Source organism: Fusarium redolens (assembly GCF_020744475.1).
Source record: "Fusarium redolens strain MPI-CAGE-AT-0023 chromosome Unknown BKA55scaffold_8, whole genome shotgun sequence".
NCBI classification, from domain to species: domain Eukaryota; kingdom Fungi; phylum Ascomycota; class Sordariomycetes; order Hypocreales; family Nectriaceae; genus Fusarium; species Fusarium redolens.
The window spans coordinates 909,185-932,240 of NW_025763671.1; the positions used below are offsets into that span (position 1 = coordinate 909,185).

The 23,056-nt window shown below is 47.6% G+C and overlaps 7 protein-coding genes across 7 annotated transcripts; 4 read left to right on the forward strand and 3 right to left on the reverse strand.

Moving 5' to 3' along the window:
- Positions 1–232: 232 nt before the first annotated feature.
- Positions 233–1,938, reverse strand: BKA55DRAFT_367020 (putative GTP-binding protein). Its single transcript, XM_046185876.1, has 6 exons — positions 1,785–1,938; positions 1,706–1,734; positions 1,498–1,512; positions 1,421–1,445; positions 925–1,356; positions 233–875 (listed from the first exon to the last, which is right to left on the reverse strand). Exons 1-6 carry the CDS (start codon positions 1,811–1,813, stop codon positions 290–292), a joined length of 1,116 nt encoding a protein of 371 aa, XP_046049251.1. The 5' UTR covers positions 1,814–1,938; the 3' UTR covers positions 233–289.
- Positions 1,939–2,062: 124 nt separating this feature from the next.
- Positions 2,063–3,507, forward strand: BKA55DRAFT_568372 (uncharacterized protein). Its single transcript, XM_046192816.1, has 2 exons — positions 2,063–2,741; positions 2,791–3,507. Exons 1-2 carry the CDS (start codon positions 2,132–2,134, stop codon positions 3,399–3,401), a joined length of 1,221 nt encoding a protein of 406 aa, XP_046049252.1. The 5' UTR covers positions 2,063–2,131; the 3' UTR covers positions 3,402–3,507.
- On the reverse strand, positions 3,482–6,772 carry BKA55DRAFT_511450 (spindle pole body formation-associated protein-domain-containing protein; the record flags this gene model as incomplete). Its single annotated transcript, XM_046187710.1, has 4 exons — positions 3,482–4,197; positions 4,248–4,361; positions 4,773–6,662; positions 6,715–6,772. The coding sequence occupies 4 exons, from the start codon at positions 6,770–6,772 to the stop codon at positions 3,482–3,484; spliced, it is 2,778 nt and encodes a 925-aa protein (XP_046049253.1).
- A 937-nt stretch (positions 6,773–7,709) lies between these two features.
- BKA55DRAFT_568378 (anticodon binding domain of tRNAs-domain-containing protein) lies at positions 7,710–13,073 on the forward strand. Its single transcript, XM_046192817.1, has 6 exons — positions 7,710–8,156; positions 8,221–10,344; positions 10,399–10,737; positions 10,784–11,777; positions 11,827–12,245; positions 12,300–13,073. The coding sequence occupies exons 1-6, from the start codon at positions 7,941–7,943 to the stop codon at positions 13,014–13,016; spliced, it is 4,809 nt and encodes a 1,602-aa protein (XP_046049254.1). The 5' UTR covers positions 7,710–7,940; the 3' UTR covers positions 13,017–13,073.
- A 1,425-nt stretch (positions 13,074–14,498) lies between these two features.
- On the forward strand, positions 14,499–15,226 carry BKA55DRAFT_539509 (ubiquitin-conjugating enzyme/RWD-like protein; the record flags this gene model as incomplete). The annotated part of the gene is made up of 2 exons (XM_046190141.1): positions 14,499–14,564; positions 14,618–15,226. 2 exons carry the CDS (start codon positions 14,499–14,501, stop codon positions 15,224–15,226), a joined length of 675 nt encoding a protein of 224 aa, XP_046049255.1.
- Positions 15,227–15,557: 331 nt separating this feature from the next.
- BKA55DRAFT_568388 (uncharacterized protein) lies at positions 15,558–19,243 on the reverse strand. Its single transcript, XM_046192818.1, has 6 exons — positions 18,753–19,243; positions 18,636–18,692; positions 18,504–18,585; positions 16,927–18,456; positions 16,610–16,875; positions 15,558–16,550 (listed from the first exon to the last, which is right to left on the reverse strand). The coding sequence occupies exons 1-6, from the start codon at positions 18,846–18,848 to the stop codon at positions 15,870–15,872; spliced, it is 2,712 nt and encodes a 903-aa protein (XP_046049256.1). The 5' UTR covers positions 18,849–19,243; the 3' UTR covers positions 15,558–15,869.
- Positions 19,244–21,114: 1,871 nt separating this feature from the next.
- BKA55DRAFT_511360 (uncharacterized protein) lies at positions 21,115–22,204 on the forward strand (the record flags this gene model as incomplete). Its single annotated transcript, XM_046187703.1, has 2 exons — positions 21,115–21,855; positions 21,911–22,204. Coding segments are annotated over 2 exons (1,035 nt in total), but the record flags the coding sequence as incomplete, so codon positions are not given.
- Between the last annotated feature and the right edge of the window lie 852 nt (positions 22,205–23,056).

Here is a 23,056-nt window from a genome sequence, read left to right on the forward strand (position 1 = left end):
CTAGGAACCACTAGCCCATGGTGTTAATTAAACCGTTGGAGGTCAGGTTAAGGGCGTTAGGGGTTCACTTGACGTACACATACACACATTGTATTGGTGACACAGGTTATGGAAACTTTGGCTTGTAATGATATGATGCGATGACAGGGTTTGGCTTGCCTTTCTTTTCTGGTGGCCGGTTTATGTACGATCTTTAACAATGAAACATGCCTTTGAGTTCTAAATTTCAACGAATGAAGTCGAGTGTGGTAATGAATTTTGTTCAACTTCAAGAGACTTGCATATATATCTATGCCTTCCAAGCACTAACGATATACACTACATCCTCATCCGCCACAGGGTGTGCCAGACCAACTCGTTGAGGAACATGTCTTGCGCTCGCACCCCACACCAACGCATACTTGAACGTGTCCTTCAGAGTCCTGTGAATGCGGTCACAGACATCCTCGATTGTACTGTTACTGCGCACAATCAACGCCTCACCAAAGTCTGGTTCAGCACCCTTGCGTTTGGTGTAAATACGGATCAGCTTAAGCTCTTTCCAACATCTGTCCACAACATCCTGGATACCCAGGTCTAGCTCACAACTCATGACAACTGTATGATCCTCGCGTGCTAGCTTGTCCAAGAAGTCAAGCGAGACACTGTCAATCTTGTTGTAGACGTACAGGCACTTGATGTACTTTCGATGGTCCTTCATGATAACATCAATGAAGTCGTCGACTGTAGCGTTCTCATCACGGACGAGAACCTCACAATTAAGAATCTTGTAGTCGCGGAGGATGTTATAAAGCATCTTCTCGTCCAGATTCTTGGGAGGAGACTGGAATGTGATTTTCATGCCACCCGCTGTCTTGACCTTGAGGTAAATGTTGCTAAAGTCTCACATTAATAGCCATTCAAACTTGTCTCAGTTGGACTTACGGTGGTTCTCGGTTGAGGCGGATACCAACAGCTTCCAATTCAGCTTCGAGCAATGCTCTTTGCTCGGCTTTCTTGGTAGCGTCAAGAACCATTAGAATAAGATCACTGGTCTTGGCGGCTGAAATAACTTGTCGTCCTCGACCCTTGCCTTCAGAAGCACCCTCGATAATACCGGGAAGATCGAGGAGCTGAATCTCAGCACCGCCATACTCGAGCACGCCAGGAATAGCTGTCAAGGTTGTGAAAGCATAGGAAGCGACTTCGGACCGCGTCTTGGTGACTTTCGATAAGAATGTCGATTTTCCTACTGATGGGAAACCAACAAGAGCAATTCGCGCATCACCACTTTTGCTGACATCAAAACCTGAGCCACCACCACCACCAGCTCCAGGACCGGGCTCTAGAAGCTGTGCCCTTAGTCGAGCGAGTTTTCTAGGACAGTTAGTATAAATGTCTTGAAGGAGATAATCCTGTCGCCATGGCATGCGAAACCCACCCTTTTAATAAACCCAAATGATATTCTGGGGGCCGTTAATATTAAAACATTCAGAAATCATTTTCATGACAACATACCAGTCGCCTTGTTCTCTAAAAAGATATTAGTCAATATTCACGAAGCCTTATGAAGTCTCTGTAACGATTTTATATTCCTCCAACCTGTCACAACTTAAGGCATTTCCCAAGGTCGACTGTTATAGGTCTCATCTTCAGACAAACTCCTCTAAGTGTACAACAAAGGGATATAACATCTAAGTTGTCTGATAATCGTAGATTTACTCACTTTGTGTCCTCTTCATCTCCTCCTCAATCCTGTTATTATGTCAGTAATGCCCCGCCATTATATTCAAGACTGGACTTACTCCTTAATCTTTTCCGTAATGTTCACCATATTGGCGGTAGTTTGAGACGCCTTTGCGTCTCTAGAAACAGTTCAGTAAGAAAAAGTAATCACAAGAAAGTATAAACCGAATCAAAGGCGCCAGATCAAGATCTAAATCATGAGTGGGGGTTGAGAGGCCTGATGAAGTGGTGGCAGAATTCGAATATCAAGCTCCACAGGTGCGGGAGGTCAATCTCACCGCCTTCCCTTTCTGACACTTTATTTCTCCCCAGAAATGGATCTTTTACAGCCTTGCATCATCAGCACAGGCTCGTCGCGTTGCCATCACAACAACCTTCCGAGGACTCATCTTTCACGTTCGATATCATGGCCGATACAGCAGAACAAATCGACACGGCGCCGGTCGTCGAGCAAGAGGGACAGGACATGGTGTTAGCGACAACGAATGCCGAGGTTGCAGCGCCAACTGGAAAGAAAGTCGTCAAGAAGATCATTCGCAAGAAGAAGCGACCCGCGCGAGCCCAAGTCGACCCCGATTTCGTCACATCAGAACCCCCTCCTCAAACCGGTACAATCTTCAACATCTGGTATAACAAGTGGTCTGGTGGTGATCGAGAAGACAAGTACCTATCGAAGACCAAGGCGAAGGGTCGCTGCAATGTCGCCAAGGATAGCGGATATACCAAGGCCGACGCGATGCCTGGAAGCTACTTCTGTTTGCGCTTTGCGCGCGGCGTTTGTCCCAAAGGTCAAGACTGCGATTTCCTTCACAGGTTACCTGGAACATACGATCACTTCAACCCCAATGTCGACTGCTTTGGACGCGACAAGTTTTCCGATTACCGAGACGACATGGGTGGTGTCGGAAGTTTTATGAGGCAGAACAGGACAGTGTATGTTGGAAGGATTCACGTTACAGACGATATCGAAGAGATTGTGGCGCGACACTTTGCAGAATGGGGCCCTGTCGAGCGCAGTAAGTTCTCATCCGACTCACACAATTGGCTTATTACTAACAATGATAGTTCGTGTTCTCAATACCCGAGGTGTCGCTTTCATCACATACGTCAACCAAGCCAATGCCGAATTTGCCAAAGAGGCCATGGCACATCAGTCTCTCGACCACGAGGAAGTGCTCAACGTTCGCTGGGCAACAGCCGATCCCAACCCTATGGCGCAAGCTCGAGAGGCACGCAAAATCGAGGAGCAAGCCGCTGAAGCTATACGAAGAGCTCTTCCCGCAGAATTCGTCGCTGAAATCGAAGGCCGAGATCCCGAAGCTAGAAAGCGACGGAAGATCGAAAGCAGTTATGGTCTTGAGGGATACGAGGCGCCCGATGAAATTCATTTTGCCCGAGGCACTCAGGCAGTAAACCCCCTGGGTCGAGCAGGATTCGAAGTAGAATATCAGGAACGACCAATGATTGAAACCGGAGAGTCCGGCGAACCACCGGCTCAAGTTGAAGAGCAACAGCCTCAGCCTCAGCCTCAACAAGAGACTGGCGGTATCTTCTCAGGCAGCACCCTTGCGGCTCTCAATAAGGCCAAGGTTTCGGTAGCATCGAAACCCAAAGCAGCGGCTACGACAGGACCTTTGGTGGCATATGGCAGTGATAGCGACAGCGATGATGAATAGGGACAAGGCGTTTTGATTGATATTTAGAAATGCATAGATATTTTGTATTACAATAATGATACCACAAGCAGCACACGATATTAGCTGTTGAAAATTCTAGAGTACAATGTCTCATGCCGTCCAATCCATAAATCCATAACAGGCACTGTTTGCCCAGCCTCTTCAACGGGAGTATTCCACTCTCGGTCGATCATATCGTCGATCATCTTCTGTACTTGCTGCCCAGCCAACACCTTCTGCGCCTGATACGGACCAAAGACACTTGCTCGCACCGCAGCAGATATCAACGCCTTAACATGACTCAGCATGAAGACATATGCTGTCTGTCGCAAACCCAGTCCTACAAGCGCGCATATCGCTCCAAACAGTGGCGCTAGATGCGCAGAGACAAGCGGCACTTCATTCTGACTTTCATGTCTTAACAACGCTGCAAATTCCCTCAATGGCCGCCCATCAACATCTGGGCAGCTCGCACGGAACGACCGCTCCCAGATTCCCAGCAATGCACGACCTTGCGCAACGCTCGCACGTCGACCTACAGTACAAATGATAGCAGCATCGAGCTGGTCATCTAACTGAGGAAGAGACTCCGGGTCGCGATGCGCTGCTAAGACAAAGGGTAGTGTTGTCGCGGCGAACGATGAGAGCGATGAAGGCAGAAAGGAGGCAAACGATGCCGAGGCACGCGGTTCATGAGCAAGATAAGACTCGAGACCACTGCTAAAAGCAAATGAGCCTAATGGAAGTGCTGAGTCTGAGAGAAGAAGTAGAAAATGAGTTGTTGAGGCGAGATGAGCTATGAGTCATGAGTTATGGTCCTTATCTATGGGTTGAGATGAGTCTTACGCTCTGTAGATACAGATAGGGGTGGCGAAGGCTGGACCTTGTTAAGACGTGCTTTAGCATCCTTGAGACGCTTTTCTAATTCAAGAATCTCATCTTGAATGACATTAGCCGTATCTGGTGGCAGTATTTGTGAAGGCATCATGAGTTTAGGTATTTTTAGAGGTTAAGTTGAGCATCAAAATAGCTCGTTCAGAGATAAGACCATCAAAATTTAAAATAAAAAAAACTACTTATCAAAACCATGACAACCATCATCATGTAAATCCAATAATAAGGATTCCATCGAGGAAACCCCCTGAACTCCATGCGAATGCCAATCCAATTCGGTCATTTTGACTGTATGACGAACAATTGTCAATAGTCAGGGTATCCCACCTCACTTACTCGTCTCACACCCAAGGTATCCATCGTATGTACATTATCATTCTCAGGGTCGAACATTCTCCTTGTCATATGCCTTTCTTCCACGCGCTCGTTTCTTCTCCGCCATTCTCTGTTCAATTCTTGCAATCGCAGCAGCTCTACGCTCAGGCGGCAACACGCTCTTTGACGCGTTGACCATGAATGTGCTGTTGTTCGGATCCGGGCCTCCTACACGCGCATAGTGATCATGTAATAAGTCAATCTTCTCTTCAGATTTCTCGCCAGATGTGATTCGCTTCGAACGAGCGATTGACTTAGCCAATGCAGGCAGATCAGGCGCGGCGATGTCATCCAAACCAGTTCGGCCGGGAGTCGCACCCCCATTCTCAATTCGCTTAGTGATTTCTTCGCCAAGATATGCTCTATTTCTCGGTGATCGCGGAACGAATGGCTGCCATCTAGGCCGGCCAATGTCTGGCTTATCACCAAGACTTGACGATATTGGCTTCGAAGTGCCGATATCCGATTTGGTGACTTTAGGTACAGCGTCTTCGTGAAACTTCTGGCGTAATGAGGGCACGTTTGGGTCTGTCGCCTTGAGCTCCATAGTCTCATTTTCCAGGTCGGCCAAGTCAAAGCTTCGTCGTGCCATATCATGTCTTCGATTCTTGGTGCTGTCATCTAAATCGATGATCCGGGGCTTTGAGGCTTCCTCTGCCAGACGCCCTGTGTCTGTCTGAACATGCCAGCTCTTAGGCCGAGCTGCGTTGTCGTTATGCTCAAGAGCATCATTGTCCCCAGCCTTGAGTATTCTGATTTCCTTCTTGAGTTCTGCAATCTTGGAGTGCGCTCGTTCTAAAACACCATTGGTGTCCGCGTTGTGGGCTTGAGTTTCATTACGATAGGCTTCAAATTCTTGTTTCAGTTGTCGCAACTCCTCATCCTTCTTCTTGTTTTCTTCCCTTGCTTCGCGAAGCTGGGCGCGTAGTTCTTGTGCTCGTGAACCTTCGCGCATCGGTTCGTTTTCGGTTTTTTCTTGCGTACTCTTCGTCTCGTTTATTGCCTCGGCCTTGGTAGCACGCTTCTCCGCCGCTCTGAGCTGACTTTTCAAAGAAGATATCTGCTCACGAAGTTCGCCAACTTCCTTGACTTGCATTCGGGCTCGTCTCAGTTCACGCTGTGTCTCGATAAGGGTTTTCTGCGTCCTGGGTGATGTCGCTTGTCGTCGCTTGCGGTCTTTAGGGTCCGCATCATCTTCCCGCTCTCGAAGGAAATCCTCAAGTTGGTCTTCAAGCTCTTGTACGCGTGTTCGATATTGCACAGCCAGGGCTGTTTGCTTCGTGAGTGTCGATAATAACTCGGAACTGACTTCGTCTGATCTGTCTACTCGCTTTGATGCAATCTTGGAAGCACCTTCAGCAATCTGCCTTTCCATCTCAATCACTTTTTGTTGTTCTTCCTTGAGCTTGACTGCGAGCTCAATTGCCTCCGCATCCTTTTGCTTGGCGTACGATTTTGCCAGTTGCTTGTACTTGAGTAGCTTCTCCATTTCGGCTTTCGCATCTTCGTGGTATTTCTCGAATTCCTCCTTCCAATATCTGCCCGACTGCGAATGAGGCTCGTTAAGATCAACCGTGATGTCGTGTGTGCAGTAGTCCTCGTCGTCAGCTTCTTCCCACTCATCTGAAGAATCGTCCTGGTCTTGCTGTGTTGTGTTCTTCTGATTCACGGACTTTGAGGCCTTTTCCAAAGCGTCGTTCAATCGTGTGCGTTGGCGCGTTTCTGGCTCTTTGCTGAGATTGTTATTCTTCTTGACATCTTGTCCAAAAGATACGCGCTTTCGTCTCGTAGTTCCGGTGCCCGGGGTCAAAAGAATTCCTTGTGGTCGAGGCGGGGTTCGAGACATTTGATCTGTCTTATCGTTTCTGTCTTTTGCTACTGCTCTTGTAGCTTGGTTGGTAGGTCGCGCTGGAGTTCCAAACAATGCACTCTTGAACGCTCTAGCAGCGAAAACAGGCGCGGGGGTATCCGGTTGATCAATTTGCGTGGTGTCTAGTAAACAAAGTCAATTACTTCAACTGCTATGCCTGAATGCGATAAATACCTCCATCATTGACCGGTTCTGGCGCGTTCTCGCCGCGTCTCAACATCCAACCCAGCATCTTGCGGTACGTTGCGTGTAGGCGTGAATGAGAATGCCAACTGCCCTTTTAAAGAAAGAAAACCATTCGCATAAGCGATCATAAACGTTGGAGTTGCAACATTTATCCTCCTCGTTGGTCTTGTTGTGTTGTTGACCGTCCAATTGTGGCAGGATAAGATTGGACGAAATTGGTTGATGTCAATGTTGACTTTCGTTTTCAATGTTTACTTTCAGCTGTCGCAGATCATAGACGCCAAGCAGACCCTAGCGCCCCTGTCCCACCAAGTTCTTCCACCCAATGAGAAATGCGCTAGTGCAGCTCCTATTAGACTGCAAAAATAGAGGGAACTATTCAGCTAATGCAAGGTATTAGTCCCTCTGCAGCTAAATTGCAAGCTATCATAACTTAGAATCATAGTACCATGAACCAGAGGAGCTTTGCTGAAAGCCCAGCAGCGCTTAGAGTTGAGCCTAGGCACAACTTGTCATCATATGAAGAGCTCGCTGTTCCCTAGGTGTTTTTCTTCCAGGTTACCTAAGGATGGACGACGCCCAGATGCACGATCTGTCGGTACCGCAGGTGGTCCAGGCGGCAGCTCCAATGGAGCACTCAAGCAATTAAGTTGGTAGGTTGGCCGCCGCAAGAGCCGCTGCGGACCCCTCATCAGCCCTGTGGCCGCCTGTAATTCGATGAGACGACACCGCCTTTGTGAACATTGCAAATTGAGTTGGCAGCCGTGGATATCGAGAAGTTGGGAACATATGAAAGACTCCCCCTGGGTTCAAGGAAAATATAGACTAAATATTTCTTTTTCATGTGATCATTTCATATAAATGCAGCTAATTTTATCCCTAAGACTTGTAGTAGTTACTCTAAGCTTATGATAATATATTGATAAAATAATCAGAACGTTATGATACCATCTGAGTATCTCCAAGTTGATATGGATGCTAGGGGATGATGTTTCTCTCCACTCTTTTTCTCGCACCCCCTTGTAACAACTAACTACCCCGCTGTCCCGACGTCAGAAGGGGATTTTATCTTCCTTTTTACTTATCTTTCATCCATACGTTGGATGTTCTTAAAAACCCTTATTACAACATTCTTTATTATTTCAGTATTGCCGTCATGGCCTCTTCCCTGTAGAACGTCACAGCTTTTGCTGTGACTTCCTCTTTGTGCAAACATGGCGGGGAAGCAATCTGGGGTATGGAAAACACCCTCAGGTCTCAAGAATACCAACAACAATGAGTCAAGTTTCCCGGGCTTGCTACCTGCTGCGAGTCCGGAGGTCGTCAACAAAATTGAATATGAAGAGCTACAACAGAACGAACTACTGGCCCTTGAGGCTATTTATAGCGACGACTTCGTCATGCATACCGATACTCAAAACGCCTGGAAGGTACCTTAGAGAACCCTTGTCATCGAGACTCATCATCTGGGCGACTGAAGCTCACGACCTATAGAAGTCAGAACCACACTTTGATATTCGGATAAAAGCATCATCGGATGAAGACTTTGCTTGTACGCTAGGCTTTGTCATGACTGCAACCTACCCGAAGTCGCCTCCTCTTATCACATTGAAGAACTACGACCTCAAAGAAGTCACGACATTCAAAGTCCAGAAATACCTAGAGACGAAGCCCAAGTTATTCGCACAGGATGCCCAAGAAATGATCGATCAAATCGTCGAAGGAGTCCGGGATATTCTCGAGGATGCTGCCCAAGCGAAGGCAAACGGGAAACATCTACCATCTCTCGAGGAAGAACGAGAACGGCACGAAGCCTCCATGGCAAAGTTAGCAGAAGAGAAGAAGGAAGAGGAAGCCCGCAAGAAAATGGAAGCGACGCAGGAGGAAGAACGTATCATGGCCGAGATGCTCCAACAGCAGATTGATCGACAGAAACAAAAAGCCAAAGAGTCAAAGCGTCGTAACGGCAATACGCCTCAGCAATCTTCTACAAGTTCAGAGACAGAAGAGATCATCGAGTTTGAGCAGTTATGTAACGCTACGGATCAGTCGGGGAATACGCTCGTCTTCAAGTCTGTTACAAGCAAACGTCAACTTCGGCAGGGGCCTGTATCCACCGTTTATGAAGTCAGACCTGTACTGATTAATGGGCAAGGCAACCTACCTATGGCACTGAAGCAAACTGTTATTCGTACCGCAAATAAGGATACGAAGGAGTTCAAGCTTCAGTTACAAAGTCTCGAGTCTCGTCTTCAGGATCTCAAGTCTGTGAAGCGAGTTCATCATCGTCATCTTGTTGAAGTTCTAGGCTTCAAGGTGCAGGCCGGACTTTCTATAGATCCTACTGTCGCGAACGTGTGTACTGTTAACGTTTTGTCGCCCCTGGCAGAGAAAAATTCTCTGGAGGAGTTCTTGGAGCTTGCAGGACGGATTCAAGATATTGGCAGAGTGCGTTCCTGGACGCGGGATCTGCTAGATGCACTCAATTTCCTCCACAACAAGAATATTGCACATCAAGATATCCATCCAGGAAACATTCTCCTGTTTCGAGAGCCGAATGGTCAAATTGTCCCCAAGATATCTGATGCTTGGTATCAGAGAGAAATTCACTCTATCACTTCGAACAAACCCGGATTACCAGGATTGAACACTGCCAAGTCTGCCTACTGGCTACCCCCTGAGATTGCCGGTGCATCCAAGCCCTCGTATACATTCAAGACTGATATTTGGGATTTCGGTGTCGTATTCATCCAGATGATCTTTGGCCTGGACGCGCTGCGAACATACTCGTCGCCCAAGAATCTTATGGAATCGGTCACTCTGTCCCATTCTCTGCATGAGTTGGTCAACAGGTTCTTCAAGGAAGACAAGCAAAAACGGCCTCGAGCTTTTGAGCTTGGATCCAGTGAATTTTTAGCCACAGATGCTCCAGTTCTTTTCGAGGACTCTCCCACAATCCCATCTACAAGCCCTTCGGTATCCACACAAAACTTTCCAGCAAGATCTCGGCATGAGTTTACTACTCATCGAGGTACCACTCTATCACGGTACACAGAGGACTTCATTGAGGAAGCTAGGCTAGGAAAGGGCGGTTTCGGAGAGGTTGTTAAGGCAAGGATGAAGCTGGATGGCCAGATTTACGCCATCAAGAAAATCAAACCGCGGTCCCAGGCTAATCTTACGGAGATTCTAAAGGAGGTACGGCTTTTATCTCAACTCAACCATCCTGCGGTTGTCCGATACAATACCGCATGGGTTGAAGAAGCTCCTGATCAAGCCGAAACTGAAGACGATACATCGACTGGTTACTTCACCGAAGAGAACACTCAAGGAACCGGATCTGCAGGGATTGACATTGAGTTCGCTGCTAGTACAGGAGGACTTGATTTTATCTCATCTAATGCCAACGCCGATTATGGATTTGAAGACTCAGACTCAGACGAAGATGACTCTGACGAAGACGAGACAGAAGAAGAGGATGATACAGAAGATGAGATGTCTATTCACAGAGTGTCGTCGCCAGATAAAGAGAGAAACGCCATGTTCCAGCGACGAGCTCGATATCAGCGTTCATACAGAACCATGCTGTACATATCGATGGAGTATTGTGAAAAACGTGTAAGTCACGCGGTCTGTTAACATCTCCTATACGCAATTGCTTACCATTACCAGACTCTTCGAGATCTTATCGCAAGGAATCTTTACAAAAATACTCCTGAAATCTGGCGACTGTTTTCTCAGATTCTGGAAGGTTTGGCTCACATCCATGGGCTTAGCATCGTCCACCGTGATTTGAAGCCGGAAAACATCTTCATTACTAGCGACTCGGACGGTATTGACAATGTGAAGATCGGCGATTTTGGACTCGCCACCAGCGGACAGTTCTCCTTGGAAAAGGCCAACGGAAACACTCTGGAGACAGACGATATGACGAGAAGCATCGGCACTGCATATTATTCCGCACCCGAAGTCAGGTCAACAGTCAACGGCATATATAGCACGAAGGTCGATGTAAGTGGATCAAATCCGGGTGATGACTTTAGACTAATGAAATCAGATGTATTCTCTAGGTATCATTTTCTTCGAGATGTGCTATCTGCCTATGATGGGTATGCAAAAGGCCGATGTCCTTGGTCAGCTTAGGCGGCCGAAGCCAGTGTTGCCATCGGACTTTAAGCCTACGGACAAAGCTCAGGCAGATATTATATTGTCTCTGGTCAACCACAATCCTAAGGAAAGGCCTTCGAGTACTGACCTTCTCAACAATGAAGAGCTGCCTATTCAAATCGAGAGTGTGAGAGGCAGGCAGACTCTTGCTATACTTGCAAACCCAAGCTCGCCATACTACCACAAGACGCTTTCGTGGCTATTTTCGAAGCGTATGGAGCCCATTGAGGATTACGCTTGGGATATGTCTGCGAGGATCTTGAGCCCACAGGAGCTGCTCAATCAAGTACTGGTCAAGCAAGAGCTTGTTTCGATCTTCCGCCGCCATGGTGCTTTGGAACCCCCTCGAAGCAGCATATATCCCCGGTCATCACATTATGGGGACAATGCTGTCCAGCTTTTGACTCCGAGAGGCAAAGTGGTTCAGCTACCATATGATCTCACACTAGGAAACGCAAGGATGATGGCGTATTTTGATCCAGTCGTTGAACGATCTTTTACCTTTGGCAACGTTTTCCGTGACAAGAACGATGGGGGACACCCACTCATGTTTGGAGAAGCTGATTTCGACATTGTCACCACTGACGCCCTGGACTTTGCTTTGAATGAAGCAGAGGTTCTCAAAGTGATGGATGAGATTGTTCACGCATTTCCATCATTATCCACAACTCCTATGTGTTTCCATCTGGGACACTCAGATCTGTTACAACTCATCTTCGAGTATTGTGGAATCAACCCTACTAGTCGACGTGCAACAGCAGATGTGTTGAGTAAGCTGAACATTCATAATTTTAACTGGCAGAAGATTAGGATCGAGCTGCGGTCACCAACTGTGGGCGTTTCGGCTATAAGCGTGGACGAATTGCAGAAATTTGACTTCAGAGGTAAGTGAGGGAAAGTGATATATGAAGCTTCAGAGCTAATAGCGAATAGACACTCCAAACAAGACATTCTCCAAATTAAAGACTCTCTTTGAGGGCAGCAATATGTATCAGCGAGCTTCTCCGACAATCGCGCATCTCAAGGAAGTCGTTGAGTATTGCAAGCGCCTAGGTGTAGGAACCAAGATCTACATCAATCCTTTGAACAGCTTGAAAGAAGCCTTTTACACGGGTGGAATCATCTTTTCATGCATCTATGATAAAAAGGTCAAGGATGTTTTTGCTGCTGGTGGGAGATATGATCAACTTATTAGAGAATGCCGACCCAGGGCTAGTGGCCAGACTCGGGAGAAACATGCCGTTGGATTCAGTTTGGCATGGGAGCGATTAGCCAAGATCCCCAAAGCTGGGGGGCGGTCGTTCTTGAAGAAATCCGAGGACGAATCAAGCGGAATTTTTAACTCTCGGCGAGTAAGTCATCCATCCACATGTGTCAATAGTACACTTACTAATGATATGCGACAGTGTGACTGTTTGATAGCTAGCTTCAACGCTGCAATGTCGAGATCTTCAGGTACTGAAATACTTCAAACGCTCTGGGCACACAACATCAGCGCCGAGCTGGCCAAGGATGCCAGATCTCCCGAAGACTTGTTATCGAAACACCGTGAAGAAGAGTATTCTTGGCTCATCATCATCAAACAGGATGCAATGTTGAAGATTAAGAGCTTGGGACGAAAGGATGTGCCTGATGCGGACATACCAACAACACAACTGCTTTCTTGGCTTCGTAACGAGATTCGAGAACGCGATTCAAAGACAGTGGTGAAACTTCGTGGCAACAGCTCTGCAGATACCAATGGCTCGGGTGAAAAGGAAGAGCAGGAGGTTCGTGTGCTGGTGGCACAAACACGGAGCAAAAAGTTCAACCGTAGAACGGTTGTGGAACAAGCTCAAAGTAGTGCCAGCAGCTTGGTGCAGTCTTTCCTTGACGGGCCTATTTTGGCCATCGAGACCACAGATCAGGTCATGGACCTGATGCGGGGGACCTGCCTCTCTGAGGTTGAGGGTTGGCGACAAGTCGAGCAATCGGTGACGAATACGGAGAAGAAGTATATCCGTGAGATCCACGACGAGTTGGATGATCTGAGGTTTAAATATCAGAAAAAGAACGGGTCACGGCACGCATTCCTGTACAACTTTCGATCGGGTAACTGTATGTATTACGATCTAGGAGCATGATAGAGCAGGCCTAAACTTGAGTTTCTGAAATCATAAATTCTAATTATATTTAAAAGACTTGTAAAGATTATCATAATGTTATATAATTTAGACTAAACCTTGGCTATATACGCTAAGTTGTAGTTGCATTTATAAAACTCTCCATAATATCTATACAGTTTATGTACGAGACTCAATAAGAGATTTCCCTATGATTTTTATACCCTTAGCTAAAAACATAAGGTACCTCCCCAGTAGTATAAAGAAGACACAAGTAACACAGTGGACCTCCTCAACCATGCATTGCTTTGACATGAATATCAACTGAAACACTTATGATACAATGTAATAAGGAAACAAAGGTCTGAATGATAACGCTGAATTAAACCCAACGTGTATACCCTACAGCAGGGGACTGAGAGTTTGTCGATCAGGTACAAACATATTCAAGACGAAGAAATGGAAAAGGGGCACGTTCCAATTCAATGGCCATGGCATGTTGATCACCTGTTTCTCCAATCCTATCCCATGCAGGCATGCACTTTATGTACAGTACCATCAAATGGCTGTAAAGGACGGGAATGCAGACGGGCAGGGCTGGAGCGGGTGGGAACGGATACGTACCTAAGCGTGATCGTGAGGTGGGGCCGTACCTAAGGGAGGTGTGGGGTTAAGGGACCGACGTCAGTTTTTCCTGCCAAAGAGGAAAGGGCAGGCACGAGACGAGGGGCAAACCAAGGCAGGAGCCAGAGCCAGGAGACTGGAGCCAGAATCAGAACCAGAACCAGGTGGCAGGTGCAAGTGGTCACCGGCCGGGCTGAGAGTGGATTCCTTGCCTTCCATTTCATGCTCCGGTCCCCGGATGGCGGCGGCAAGGCCGAGGTGAATGACTCTCTGCTCTCTATATACTTCATTGAATAGGTAATCAATTCTACTTTTTCTCCTTCTTTTAATCTCTGTTGCTCTTTGAATGATAATAGAAGTGAAAAACCACAAAGCGTCCATCGTTTTTTTATCATATTTAACCTCTTGTCCGCATTCGTCTTTACCGGGCGTTCCAACCTCAAACGCGCTTGCTATCAAGGTCGCCTCATTGTTAAGCGATAAGCAAACAAACCATCAATAAACAACAAATAAACGCTCCCCTCGCCTGTTGTCAACACAAAAGGGGCCAATACCCAAACAAAATCTGCCAACAAAGCAAAGCGAAGCGAAGCGGCTGCGACTTCTCCCTAGGTCAATCCAAACACCACCTCACTCGACTTTTGCGCGCCCAATCGCCGAAGCCGCCCCTCCTCGACCGCCCTTTCCGCAGTCAACAAACTCCCTTTTGCCGCTGGCGCTGGCCTGACTTAAGCCCGGCCCAACTCGTCAACTCGCAACAAACAACTAACTACCTTACCCTTCAACTTTCGATCTTTTCAAACACACGCTCGCTTGGAGGATTCTCGTCGTTGGACGAACGGAATAACGCACCTAATTAGTTATCGATAATCAGTCATCATGGCGCAAAAGAGACTTATGCAGGAGCTGCAACCCCTTCAGAAGGAGAAATGGGTCAACATTGAGGTATGTCTTTTGGTACCATGGAATAAACGTCGACTAACGTGGTCGTCTTCAAGACCGACGACTCAAACCTTCTACTCTGGAAGATCGGCCTCTGGGTTGTTAACCCCGACAGTGTCTGGCATGGAGCCTACCTCAAGGCCGAGATGAAGTTTCCAGTTGATTACCCTTACCAGCCGCCCACCTTCAAGTTTCTGACAAAGAACATCTGTCACCCCAACGTCTACACCGACGGCAATCTCTGCATTTCCATTCTCCACAAGCCAGGCGAAGACGAGCAGTCAGGCGAGCTGGCCAGCGAGCGTTGGAATGTCCTCCACGGTGTCGAATCGGTCCTACGATCTGTTCTACTCCTCCTCGACGATCCCGAAATCAACTCACCCGCAAATGTCGATGCTAGTGTCCTCTATCGCGATAACAAGACCGAGTATAACAAGCGAGCAAAGGACATCGTTGATAAGTCTCAGAAGGATATCCCGCCAGGGTCAAGGATGCCCACCCCCTCCGAACTCGCACCTGCGCCACAAAAGCCAATTGATGACGATGCCGACTTCTGGAATATGACAGACGAAGAGGAAGACTTTGGCGGCAGTGACAGCGACGAGGATATGGAAGACTTTGACGATGACGACGATGACGATGATGATGTCAAAGACCAGAAATAGACTTCCCCAGGAGGCCATGCATTTCTCAGCGTGGTCAGGACAAGAGACGGGTTGGCTATTTTTTCATGCCGTCTGTCTTCTACACCATTTCGCCGTTTCCTCTTTTATCTACAGTACTACCGACATAGCGAGGTGATTTCATTTTATTTTAAGGCGTTGAAGATGCGCATCACTCGGACTGGGACGAGCATTGCGAGCATCGAGCGATACGGACATTGAGGGAAGGCAGGCAGACCGGTGGTCTCTGTTTTATACGTGCTGTTTACATGGAGCAATGGTGCATTTATCAGGCGTGCTTTCTATAGACAGAATACACAACTTACAAAGATTCGCTTAGTGTCATAGTATTCCGTACTTGTCCTACTTGTTTAAACACAATGGGGATACTCGTATAAGACATCTCTAGTGCTGGTATTGATAAAGAACCCGCTCGACGGCATGCTCTGCCTTGTCCTGACTGGGATACATGGGCAAAACCGAAAACTCCATGCGCTCAAATGCTATTCCAATAACCATGCTATGTAAGCCAGCGGTTCTTTTATCGATTGGCGCGCCATTTTCGCCCGCAGAACAAAAAAACAGGAATAGACACTGCTCCCCTTAAAAGCGTTGGTATCCGTGGAACGTTATCCCCCAGAGCCACCTAAGGCTTCTCATCTGGGATGTCCATGTCCATCAAATTGGTTGGCTCCGCTCGCACAGACGGGTTTCTGGACAATGACATAAAAGGAGGCGGCCTAGCCTTCTCTTGCATCTCCGGACTTCGAGCCTCCTCCGTAGCAAACGCTGTGTTGGTGTCTGAGTAGTCGGCTGTTATTGTGCTCGGTGCCATAGTAGCCGATGTTGGCTCTGTCGGCGCTGTTGAATCTTGAGTACGGCCTGGTAACGAATCAGGGATGTGGCCTTCCATAGCAGTGAAACTATGGACGTAATCCGTCATTTCAGTACCAACTCTTTCGTCCCCATCAGGGAGGAAAGGGTTATCAAATCCGTTCCTATCGTCGCCACTACCGATCGAGGCGCGATTACTGTCCATTGAACCGCCGCTATCAGACCGATGCTTTCTCTTAGAAGGTGAGAAAGACGAAAGAGGCGAAAGAGACGAGCTGGACTCAAAGTTTCCCGTCTGCTTGGCCTCATTGGCTGTGAATTCTTCCTTAGATAACTCTTGGCGGAAAGCTTTATTTTCCATCTTGATGAAACGCTCCAGTTGAGATGATAGATGGTCTTTGGGCGTTCCGAGGGCCTCTTCCGTTGCATATACCAGCAATGGTTTCTTGGTATCCTTCCAAACATCGACTAATACTATGTCGATAGTCGTTTTCTGCAATTGCGTCAATAATAATTAATCTCCTCTTCTTCAATCAATAATAAGTTCCTTACCTCTGTTCTAACGGCCTGGTCTCCATAAGGAGTATAAGCCAGCCTCCACCATTGATCTCTTGGTTTGGCCTCCTCGTCATCGAGATCTATGAGATCTGCTTCCTCCCGTTGGCAGACATATACGACGCTGGGCGATGCAACTAACCCGCGGAGGAGATACTTTTTGCAGGACATGGGCTTCGGACGACTTGGCTTATCCGGTTCTGTAAGGAGTTTTCCCAACGCTCGCTGTTTGGCTGTGATCTGTTCAAGTTCTGCATCAAGGCCTAGAGTCATTTTAGCCAGGGGCTTTGGAGCCTTTCAAAGTCAGGACCTACCCCTCATTTTTTCCTCGAGGTCCACAAGCAAACTCTCAGAATAGTCGATCACATCTATGACTTTCCGAGATTCCAGATACACGTTGTCATCCACATCTGGGGGAGCAGTGCGGTAGTCAGGGTACTTGTCGGTATCGAATCCCGACTTCTCTAAAGTCTTGAATCGGAGAAAGCTTTCTAGGTAACTCCTGTATCCCTCCCATTGGTCCATCGCTCTTTTCAAAACTGCACACTTGTCATCAGTTGCGTTACCCCAAGTGTCTGTCAAGCGGAAAAGCTTTTCTTTCTCGGCCAGAATACGCTTCGTTTGTTCCTTTGTTTGGCACCACCCGTGCTGGATCCGACGTGCCTCGTCTTTCCGGCTCATGAGGTATCTTTCTGGGTAGAATTCCAAGGGAATCTCGAATGAATCGCTTGGTCCGTCACCAGTCGTGTTGAACACCAAAACCTCGCCCATCTTTTTGAAAAATGCCATCTTCGATTCATCGTGGATTTTATCCCACCCCAGGGTATCACTCCACATGACATGGTCAAGTGCCTCATACAGAGTTTTGATGCAGCTGTACTCATGTTGGAGGTGCTCTATCTCGAGAAGACCAAAACTTGCGTCTTGTTCTTCATCATCTCTGTGGAACATCGCCACTGCAGCAACTTGCATCATTGGCTGAGCAACATCAGGGTATCTTTTGCCGAGCATCTCATAGAATTGTTTCTCCATACCCTGGTTGTCAGGATCAGCCAAAATATCTGCCAGAATAGATATCGAGCCATAACCACGTTCGGTAGAGTCAAGAAACGCCATCAATCGGTGTACTTCGTCCTCAAACGCACTACCGCTCTTGTGCACACCGGGGTCCGAGCTGCCTTCTTCAGCCATCTTTGCCAAAACGTCCGGTGATAGAATATTTTGTCCTCGCCACCAGTCGTTATTACAGCCGTATGTCGTAGCAGGGGATCCAATGCCGAGGAGTATGTTCCGTGCAATAGGAATTTCATGCAGGATTGTGAGAAGCCCGCCGAGGCGGTGATCGCCACCTTGCGCACTGCTAATTACCAGCATCGCAGGTGCGCCTGGAGCTCTCTTTCGCTTTGACGGTGCAAATTCATTCACGGAGCTTCCTTTCATAGGATCAGACGGGACAATAGCCCAGTCGGCCGCCACATATGTTTCGCGGTTAGCAGGACCAAAATGGGGAGGTGGCGGCTCCGAAGGTCCTATAATACCGGACTCCTGATCTGGCATAGTTGATCTAGCTTCTTGTGCTGATTCACGAATAGCTCGTTGCAAATCATCATCCTCTTGGGCTTGGCTATTTGGAACACCTGTATGTGTCTCGGTCAGCGCATATTCGTGGGGGTGACCAAGAGAGTTACCGGGCACATGTGCCGCAGTCCAATCCACCATCGTACCCAAGGGAGATCGATTATTTGATCGTGAAGGAGGTCTCGAAGGAGCGCCGTATGCGTGTGATTCTGGCGGGGGAGTTACACCCTGAATGATGTTGTGATCGGAAGACTCGACATGGAAGGCTATTGGGTCAGTTGACGTTCGGAGGGAAGTGCAACAGTGTACAGACAAATACCAGCAGCATTGTCGCTACCGTCTCGATCTGCGGCGAACATAGAATCGTCCCAAAGCTGTTTATACTTCGCTCGAAACTGCAATACAATTAGCATGTGCTGGGAATGGGCCTTGAACTTGTTCGTACGCTGTCCGAGTTTTCGTAGTATTGACTGACAACATCTTCGGGTTTCCAGTTACTTTGCTGTCAAGTAGGTATATGTCAGTCGCATACTTTACTTTGAGGGGTTCGCCCGGTGCTAACCTTCAGAGCTTGAATAACCAATTCACGATCGTCCACAGGGTCGAGACCGGTGAATTCTATCACTTGACCTATCACCTCCTGTTGTGAAGTCTCCATGGCGGGTGCTTGAAAGTCAATCGTCCTCTGTGAGTTCCAAGAAGCTCAGTCTATCGATCGGACACTCCTCCCACCATGAGGGGGGCCAAAGAGCGTATTAAGGTAGATGCTGCGCGATAAAGATCGGATGAGGCAAAGAATAGTATGAACTATTTCCCCTACGCTGATGTTGGTAGTGATGAATATGTTTTCGACGAAACACGCTTGTCGAATGTTTGTTGTATTGAAGAAATGACGATCTAAGCGATGAGCTTCCGCAGTGTGCAGTTGCGCTGGACTGCAGTCGAGGGGTACGTACTGAGAGCGATAAGATAAGAGATTTCTTGGCATGGACTTACACGTGCCCACATCCAACTCTTGGGCAACTTGATTTTAATGAACCTTAAGGTAGGTACACTAGGAAACTGCTTTTCTTTGTTCATGTGGAAAGGGATTAACTTAGCGGCATTTTGAATTCAATATCACGCTAAATGTATATGATCGCTTCAGCCATGGCTCCATGAATCAAATATTTCATGCGCAACCACCTCGAACAAACACCCTCAAGCTATCTAGACAAGCTTCAAGCATAAATGTCGAAGCAGCGGACCTACTATAGTCTATGCCGGGAAATACGCAAGTCCAGCCTAGATATGACGTATGAAACTCATAGTACGTAGAGGGACTCTGCAATGAAGCTGTTATATTCTTCCCCTCGAGTTGTCGTAAAGTTGTATAGCACACGAATAGTTATGTGACATCCACGATGCTCAAGGTTTTCTGAGACGCATTATGCTAGACCTCAACCAGAAAAAATCAGTTTTGAGATATTCCAAAAGGTAAGCTAGCCGAAGCTATTGGCACATGTTGGAACTTGTTAGAGTATCTCATATTTACAGCAATTGGAACGTCTCGTTCAGAGGTAGAAGGTTCTAGAAGCTTCGACCATGGACCAGGGTTACCGGGAATAGCTTACAACGGGGAACGCAATCCGCAAGTCACAGTAACAAGCTTCGATTCACGACAGATTTGTGTAAGGTCTCACAGAGCAACAAGACGATAAAAACAACATAGCGCGGGCACACAGTTATACAATCTATTAAGACAAACCCATAACGAGGTTCGTTCATAGATCCACTCAAGCTTCTAGTAACCATCCTGAACTCCAAGTTGGGGCTCTTGAACTGGATTGATGGCGTCTGGGGCGCTATCCCCACCACGGCTAGGTATCGTCATAGGTCAATTATCCCTGTCAAGTTGTCAGGTATCGACAGATTGAGCCCGACACGAGGACCGGAGGCATGGCCCTTATGCTGTAGTTTTGCGGAATTGGCTTTAGGGAATGTGTTACAATGAGGATTCTGCAAAAAGAGCATTCCCGGTTACTTCCTAGATAATAAAGTCGAACAAAGAATAGGTAGACGACAGCTGCAGATGTATAGGTACTTCTCGTTATTCGAGAGATATCCATCGATCGACTCGACGTCACCCCCACCCTGGTAGAATGGAGGTCAGCCAGCCTCTATTCCATATCAAGTTCCTTTCACACTGCGGTGTCTTTTTCCCCTACGCTTTAGAAGCTTCCACAAGGTCCCATGCCCCAGTATTTCCCAGCGGTGGCTTCTGGAGATTGTCACGGTAGCATGGCGTAGTGCTTTCTCGACCTTGTCTCTGAAGCGTCACTGGACTGATCTTTTAATCCTCACCTGCGGATTCCCACTCATCTTTTGTAAACTCACTCTTGCACTAAAACATCCCCTCTCTTTAACCTCACATCACATCACCTCATTCAACCTAGAACGAAACCTCTTCTCATCATACGAAACGCACTTTTGGTGTTTGTTTTTCACTGTTTCAACAAACAATCAATAATAAGCAATCCTTGACATTGCCACCCATTTCTTGCTGTTCTCACTTTCTATTGAATCCATTTCGCCTCGTCACATTTCAACCATATCGCACACCTAAATAACCTTGAGAAACACAACTTCTAACACGCGCGACCATGGTCAAGGAGACGAAGCTCTACGACACCCTCAACGTCAAGCCTGAGGCAACTCAGGACGAGATTAAGAAGGGATACAAGTAAGTACACATTACCTATAGTGAGCAACGGAGGCGCAATGCACAATACCCCTTTCTCATCAGGTTCTTGCTTTTGTAAATGCTACAAGCAAACCATGTTTTTCTACTCAGCGAATTGACGAAGGAGATGCCCTTTGTTGAAATATGAACCCCCGCGCATTCCGCCTCGTATCATGATCTAGCGAGCACCGCTAACCACACCTCCTACAGGAAAGCAGCCTTGAAATGGCACCCAGACAAGAACAAGGATAGCCCCGATGCGGCTGAAAAGTTCAAAGAATGCTCACAAGCATACGAAATTCTTTCCGATCCCGAGAAACGAAAGATATACGATCAGTACGGCCTCGAGTTCCTACTCCGCGGTGGTACCGCACAGCCTGAAGGTGGTGCCGGTGGAAACCCCTTCGCCGCTGGAGGCATGCCTGGCGGATTTGAAGGTTTCAACTTCCAAGGTGGTATGCCCGGTGGAGGCGGTACCCGAACCTTCCACTTCAATACCGGCAGCGGTGCTGGCGGCTTTGGTTTCAGCAACCCCGAAGATATCTTTGCCGAATTCATGCGTAACGGATCTGCTGGTGGCATGCACGGTGGCGACGAAGACGACATCGCTGGCATGTTTGGCGGATTTAGCGGTGCTGGTCCTCGAAGCCGCAGTTCACGCACACGCTCAGGCTTCGAGCCTCGACCTCGAGAAGCCACTCCTGAAGTTACCACAGTCGAGCGACCTCTGCCTCTAACGCTCGAAGAACTCTTCAACGGTGTGACCAAGAAGATGAAGATTAAGCGTAAGACTTACGATGAGACCGGAAAGAGAGTGCAGACCGATCAGATCCTCGAAGTTCCTATCAAACCGGGCCTGAAGAAGGGTTCCAAGATCAAGTTCAATGGAGTCGGTGATCAAGTAGAGGGAGGCCGCCAAGATCTTCACTTTATTGTCGAAGAGGTAAGCACAATTTTCCCCAACCCTGTTTACGAAATGATAACTAACAATCTTGCAGAAGGAACACCCTCTCTACAAGCGCGAGGATAATGATCTTGTCCATGTCGTAACCCTTGATCTCAAGGAGGCCCTAACTGGCTGGCGAAGGACAGTGACTACGATCGATGGTCGACAGCTCAACCTCGAGAAGGGAGGCCCTACCCAGCCCAACAGCGAGGAACGGTATCCTGGCCTGGGTATGCCCATCTCCAAGAAGCCTGGCCAGCGAGGCGACTTCGTCATTAAGTACAAGATCAACTTCCCAGCAAATTTGACTGCCGATCAGAAGCAGAAGCTCAGGGAGATTCTGTAGAGGCGCGCCGCAAGCGACCTTATCTGCAACTCTCACTGGATACTAGACGTTTGCTCGGGACTTGTTTCAACCTCAGCAGCATCGGAATTCGGCTAGGGAGATTTGCATCACATTCAAATGGTGTTTTGGCGTTTGGGACTCTAATGAATAATGAAAAAGAGTGGAAGTTCGATGGCACAAGCCTTGGCATGGAAGACCAGGCTTGGTTGCCCAAAGTTTACAAGCGACAGGAGAATGATAGGAAGTTGATTAGCATAGGGCTTTTTGATATCCATTTGACGGCTGTTCTAATTGGTGTCTGTAGTAGAAACGATGTCATGTATGTAGTAGCTGTCTCTAATAGTACGACAGATTCAAGATTTAAAGAATCAGTTGCCAAGTGAGGAACAATCCAGTTGAGGTAAAAAAAAAAAAAAAAAAAAAAAAAACAGCTCATCTGGTACGATCACGATTTGAGAGGGCAGATACTTTTTATTCTCGATCGCTTAATATGGGTTGTTACAAATCCCGCAACTGGTAGAGGAGCCGTGTATGACGAGGGTGTTCATTGGAGGTCCACCGTTGAGTGACACTGTTTACATGGAACATGCATGTCGATAGACGGACTATCGGTTCGAATTCTCCGAAGTCTGTAGAAGCATGTCTTTGTACTCACTTACATGTGCTTATGCGAGGTTTTCACTGTAGGTCTAGTTCATGCTAAGCATACTTTATAATCCATGATTGTCAGAGGCTCAAGCAGCAAAGTCGCTGATGCGGGCCGGTGGACTGGAAGAAAACGGGTCCCTCTATTTAGCGACTTGTTCTAACAGGGATTCATAGTGCATTGATGACGACACTGGGCGGTTCTTA

What these genes read in the sequence shown, in the direction of transcription:
- BKA55DRAFT_568378 (XM_046192817.1), top strand. Translation starts at nt 7,941, where the DNA reads ATGGCGGGGAAGCAATCTGGGGTATGGAAAACACCCTCAGGTCTCAAG. An exon ending in ATACTCAAAACGCCTGGAAG is followed by an intron (nt 8,157 to 8,220) that starts GTACCTTAGAGA and finishes CACGACCTATAG; the next exon opens with AAGTCAGAACCACACTTTGA. An exon ending in TATATAGCACGAAGGTCGAT is followed by an intron (nt 10,738 to 10,783) that starts GTAAGTGGATCA and finishes TAATGAAATCAG; the next exon opens with ATGTATTCTCTAGGTATCAT.
- BKA55DRAFT_568388 (XM_046192818.1), bottom strand. Translation starts at nt 18,848, where the DNA reads ATGGAGACTTCACAACAGGAGGTGATAGGTCAAGTGATAGAATTCACC. An exon ending in CCTCGAGGAAAAAATGAGGG is followed by an intron (nt 16,876 to 16,926) that starts GTAGGTCCTGAC and finishes AAATGACTCTAG; the next exon opens with GCCTTGATGCAGAACTTGAA. An exon ending in ACCAGGCCGTTAGAACAGAG is followed by an intron (nt 16,551 to 16,609) that starts GTAAGGAACTTA and finishes ACGCAATTGCAG; the next exon opens with AAAACGACTATCGACATAGT.
- BKA55DRAFT_367020 (XM_046185876.1), bottom strand. Translation starts at nt 1,813, where the DNA reads ATGGTGAACATTACGGAAAAGATTAAGGA. An exon ending in ATTACGGAAAAGATTAAGGA is followed by an intron (nt 1,735 to 1,784) that starts GTAAGTCCAGTC and finishes ACATAATAACAG; the next exon opens with GATTGAGGAGGAGATGAAGA. An exon ending in CGCCTCAACCGAGAACCACC is followed by an intron (nt 876 to 924) that starts GTAAGTCCAACT and finishes GTGAGACTTTAG; the next exon opens with CAACATTTACCTCAAGGTCA.
- BKA55DRAFT_568372 (XM_046192816.1), top strand. Translation starts at nt 2,132, where the DNA reads ATGGCCGATACAGCAGAACAAATCGACACGGCGCCGGTCGTCGAGCAA. An exon ending in ATGGGGCCCTGTCGAGCGCA is followed by an intron (nt 2,742 to 2,790) that starts GTAAGTTCTCAT and finishes TAACAATGATAG; the next exon opens with TTCGTGTTCTCAATACCCGA.